Genomic DNA, 4,756 nt, shown 5'->3' with positions numbered 1-4,756 from the left:
CCTGGGTCTAAAGGTCACTGTCACTGAGGGGTTGACTGAGTTGGGTCTGAACTCACTAGAATACTGATGACTCTGTAGTTCTATCTAACTATGGTCTGGTCTGGTGTAGGTCTGGTGTAGGTCTGGTGTAGGTCTGGTGTGGTGTGGTGTGGTGTGGTGTGGTGTGGTGAGGTGTGGTGTGGTGTGGTGAGGTGTGGTGTGGTATGGTATGGTGTGGTGAGGTATGGTGTGGTACTGACCTACTACATCCAGGGTGTATGTGTGGTTGAGGCCTCCATACTGGTTCTCCACCAGGCAGGTATAGTTCCCTTTGTCTGATGGAACCACGCTCTCCATGATCAGAGTCCAGTGCTGCGCCCGCACCTGGTGGGAGACATCAGATCAATACACATCAATACACACCAATAGAGATCAATACACATCAATACACATCAATACACACCAATACACATCAATACACATCCATAGGATTAATACAGATCAGGACACATCAATTTGCTCCTGATATCTGTCAGCGCAGTTGGCTCGTGGAGCATCTGAGTGCAATGTGCTCCTGATATGGAAAAATAGTATAAATACTGTCCATGCTACAATAGGCATGTCCTGGGACAATGGCAGACAGAAAACAGAAGCTTCGATTCTCTGATCGCGAATTGGCAGTCCTGACAATCAATAATGTAGCTCTTCTAGTCCTTGGGCCAAACACTTTTTTGGTACCAATTGGGTGGGCAAATTCAAAATTTGATGTTATTTATTCCTATACATCCATAGATTGTGTTTTGATATGATAGACAGTTTGGTTTTGTAGCTTATTAGTGGTTAACGGAAACTGAGTTTTCGAAGATTAATCTCCTGCCATATCTTGCTACCCTTCATAGATGCGCTCGTATGTCGGGTTGTGGGGTTACTAGATACATGTGGTCAACAGTGTCAGACTGTGGTTGTACTGGGCAGCTCCTAGTGGTCAACAGTGTCAGACTGTGGTTGTACTGGGCAGCTCCTAGTGGTCAACAGTGTCAGACTGTGGTTGTACTGGGCAGCTCCTAGTGATCAACAGTGTCAGACTGTGGTTGTACTGGGGAGCTCCTAGTGGTCAACAGTGTCAGACTGTGGTTGTACTGGGCAGCTCCTAGTGGTCAACAGTGTCAGACTGTGGTTGTACTGGGCAGCTCCTAGTGGTCAACAGTGTCAGACTGTGGTTGTACTGGGCAGCTCCTAGTGGTCAACAGTGTCAGACTGTGGTTGTACTGGGCAGCTCCTAGTGGTCAACAGCAGCTCCTAGGTGCGTGTGACTGTCTAAGTGTGAGGCAGGGCGTGGCTGAAGGAGAATGTTTGCTCAGTAGACATTCCTCTGATAAAAAAAAACAACGTTTAAAGAAGAATTGAAAGTATGAGTATTTCCGGAAACTACAACGTGCAGGAGTGAGTGTAGTGAATAGGCCCAGAGAACCTTGGACTGAAACCGCTGGCCACGTCAGTTGACACTTCACACAATAGGCAGAGATTACTGCACAGAGCCCAACACTTTGGTCCCACATTTTGTTGACAAAAGATAAAAAAAAAAACTCTCTGCACAAAGTAAACATGCCGGCGCCGGCCACCTTGTCTGGCTTCCAGTCCGTAATGAGAGTGTTTACACGCTGGAAGCCAAAGGGGGTTGAGACATTAGCGACTCCAACAAACATAATGTGCTGCTAAACCTCCCCTCACGGCACTCAACGCTTTCCCATAAAGCGTCACCCATTAACCGAGACACGTTCATCGCGCGGTCATGCCGTGTCTGTGGTCACACAGGGGCGGACAGGCTCTCTCTCTCTTGGACATCGCTGAGAACAAAGGGCTGACTTGAACCCTGGCGTGTGGCTAAAGCCTGCATGTGAGATCGAATGTTGATAACTGAACATTCTAACGATGATGTAATGCTGTGGCTACTTACATTTCAAGGGGATTGTCCCTGACTGTTCATCTCTCAGGAAGCCCTCCTCAGTTTCACCTGCCAGTGAAAACCACATGTACCTCTGCTGACCTGGGATCAGATCCCACCAGAACCTTCTCTCCTGTGTCTCCCCTACTCTGTCTCCCTCTCAGCCTTCATACTGTCTCAATAAAGAACCTTCTCTCCTGTGTCTCCTCTACTCTGTCTCCATCTCAGCCTTCCTACTGTCTCAATAAAGAACCTTCTCTCCTGTGTCTCCTCTACTCTGTCTCCCTCTCAGCCTTCCTACTGTCTCAATAAAGAACCTTCTCTCCTGTGTCTCTCCTATTCTGTCTCCCTCTCAGCCTTCCTACTGTCTCAATAAAGAACCTCCTCTCCTGTGTCTCTCCTACTCTGTCTCCCTCTCAGCCTTCCTACTGTCTCAATAAAGAACCTTCTCTCCTGTGTCTCCCCTACTCTGTCTCCCTCTCAGCCTTCCTACTGTCTCAATAAAGAACCTCCTCTCCTGTGTCTCTCCTACTCTGTCTCCCTCTCAGCCTTCCTACTGTCTCAGTAAAGAACCTTCTCTCTTGTGTCTCCTCTACTCTGTCTCCCTCTCAGCCTTCCTACTGTCTCAATAAAGAACCCTCTCTCCTGTGTCTCCTCTACTCTGTCTCCCTCTCAGCCTTCCTACTGTCTCAATAAATAACCATCTCTCCTGTGTCTCCTCTACTCTGTCTCCCTCTCAGCCTTCCTACTGTCTCAATAAAGAACCTTCTCTCCTGTGTCTCTCCTACTCTGTCTCCCTCTCAGCCTTCCTACTGTCTCAATAAAGAACCTTCTCTCCTGTGTCTCTCCTACTCTGTCTCCCTCTCAGCCTTCCTACTGTCTCAATAAAGAACCTTCTCTCCTGTGTCTCCTCTACTCTGTCTCCCTCTGAGCCTTCCTACTGTCTCAATAAAGAACCTTCTCTCCTGTGTCTCTCCTACTCTGTCTCCCTCTCAGCCTTCCTACTGTCTCAATAAAGAACCTTCTCTCCTGTGTCTCCTCTACTCTGTCTCCCTCTCAGCCTTCCTACTGTCTCAATAAAGAACCTTCTCTCCTGTGTCTCTCCTACTCTGTCTCCCTCTCAGCCTTCCTACTGTCTCAGTAAAGAACCTTCTCTCCTCTGTCTCCCTCTCAGCCTTCCTACTGTCTCAGTAAAGAACCTTCTCTCCTGTGTCTCCTCTACTCTGTCTCCCTCTCAGCCTTCTTACTGTCTCAATAAACAACCATCTCTCCTCTGTCTCCCTCTCGGCCTTCCCCTCCAGTGGGTTACACCTCTATAGGTTGTTGTGTGTCTTCAAATCTGTATCCATCCATCCGCAAAACCAGCACCACTGATATCTCTACCACCTCAGCCTCTCTACAAGCCAAAGGAAACACCTTCAGAGCAGAGAGAAATAAAAGACAAAACACAATACACAAGACCAGAGGCTCTTGGCCCAGCTGGCCGCACGTCATGCTCCCTTTCAGACTTGCCTGACCGCAGCAGTTCACCCAACAAGCTCTTGCCATCAATCCATCCCGGGCCTGTTATTCACAATAGTGTTTTACCCCGACCTCCTCAGAGCTATCTCTGGGAAATATGCGCCGCTTGTTTAAAGAGCGAGAGAGAAAAGAACCTGGGAGCAAAACACAACGACTGAACTCCAATCCAAACACACGCCGTCACTGCGGAGGAATTCCTGTATATATATGTGTATGTTCAGACGAGCCGTCGGCCTTTGAGGCGTTTTAATACGGACAGGAGATAAAACATTAGGCAATGGGCTTTCACTTTCCCACGACGCGTACACTCAGGTATTCTCGGGACAAATAAATAAACGTGGACACGGTCGACTTCGAGAACACAAGACGGGGCTTGATGCACGTCGTCGCCGAGCGTCCATGTCCTGGTCCGTACCCGGCGTGTGTGTGAGGTCTACCCGGTCTTTTGTTTTCCGCGTTTTTTTGTCTGCCGCATCGCCGGGGGCCACGTGGACCGTCTGGAGCCCCTCTCTCTCTCTGGCGCGACCGGATCGCTGCGTGCATTCCTGTGTGTTCGCCGAGCTTGGCAAATAATGTGTTTTGTGATTGTGTCAGAACTGGGGTGAGAGAGGGCCAGAGACAAAGCTCCTTTGTTTGGACGCTAACAATGTGTGTGTCGGTCATCTAATTAGCCTAGTTTTCATAGTGATCTGAAAGTCCATCTGCATCGTGGAATCAGGACAAAATATAATGCTTGCCCCCCTGGCGTACTGATAATGCACTTACTGCACACAGCTCCACAAGTATGGACAGTCTGTCTGTCTACTAATATTCTGCATGTAAGGTCTGTCTGTTTACTAATATTCTGCATGTATTCTGTATGTGTAAGGTCTGTCTGTTTAACAGTATTCTGTATGTATTCTGTATTGGATTTTATCTATTTATTTGAAAGGGACAGATACAAATACATAGAGATCTAATGCCTGTATCATAGTGTTATCATAGCCAATTTGCAACACCCGTCCCTGACATAAAACATTATGGACATACATGGAGGTAAATAAAAAGGTAATAGAATCAGTTAGTGTACAAAGTAGACATGCCTAACATTAGATACACAGATACATACACCCGGGATGACACTAGGGTGTGCACAGACCCCCCCACCCCTATGTGTAAGATCTGTCTGTATTCTGAAGTTCAGTGGTCAGGCTGATCGGTGGCTATACTGCAATGCGACCACCCTGTGTGTATCTCAGTGGCAATAAAGCTGCTGGGTGAGTAAACTCCACGTACGTAGGAAGAGAGGTGGTTGTACTCTCTCTATAGACC

At 47.9% G+C, this 4,756-nt stretch overlaps 1 protein-coding gene across 1 annotated transcript in view; it reads right to left on the bottom strand.

The window, feature by feature from the left end:
* Positions 1–243: 243 nt before the first annotated feature.
* LOC311248299 (fibroblast growth factor receptor 2-like) overlaps positions 244–4,756 on the bottom strand; it is a gene marked incomplete at both ends in the record, with an annotated part of 9,747 nt that continues 5,234 nt past the window's right edge. The window contains one exon of the mRNA XM_084339205.1: positions 244–363. Coding sequence (XP_084195331.1) covers positions 244–363 — 120 coding nt within the window. The remainder of the gene's footprint in view (positions 364–4,756) is intronic.

This window comes from Notolepis coatsorum (genome assembly GCF_963971535.1).
Source record: "Notolepis coatsorum genome assembly, contig: SCAFFOLD_4163, whole genome shotgun sequence".
NCBI classification, from domain to species: Eukaryota; Metazoa; Chordata; class Actinopteri; order Aulopiformes; family Paralepididae; genus Notolepis; species Notolepis coatsorum.
This window is presented reverse-complemented; position numbering and strand designations above follow the sequence as displayed.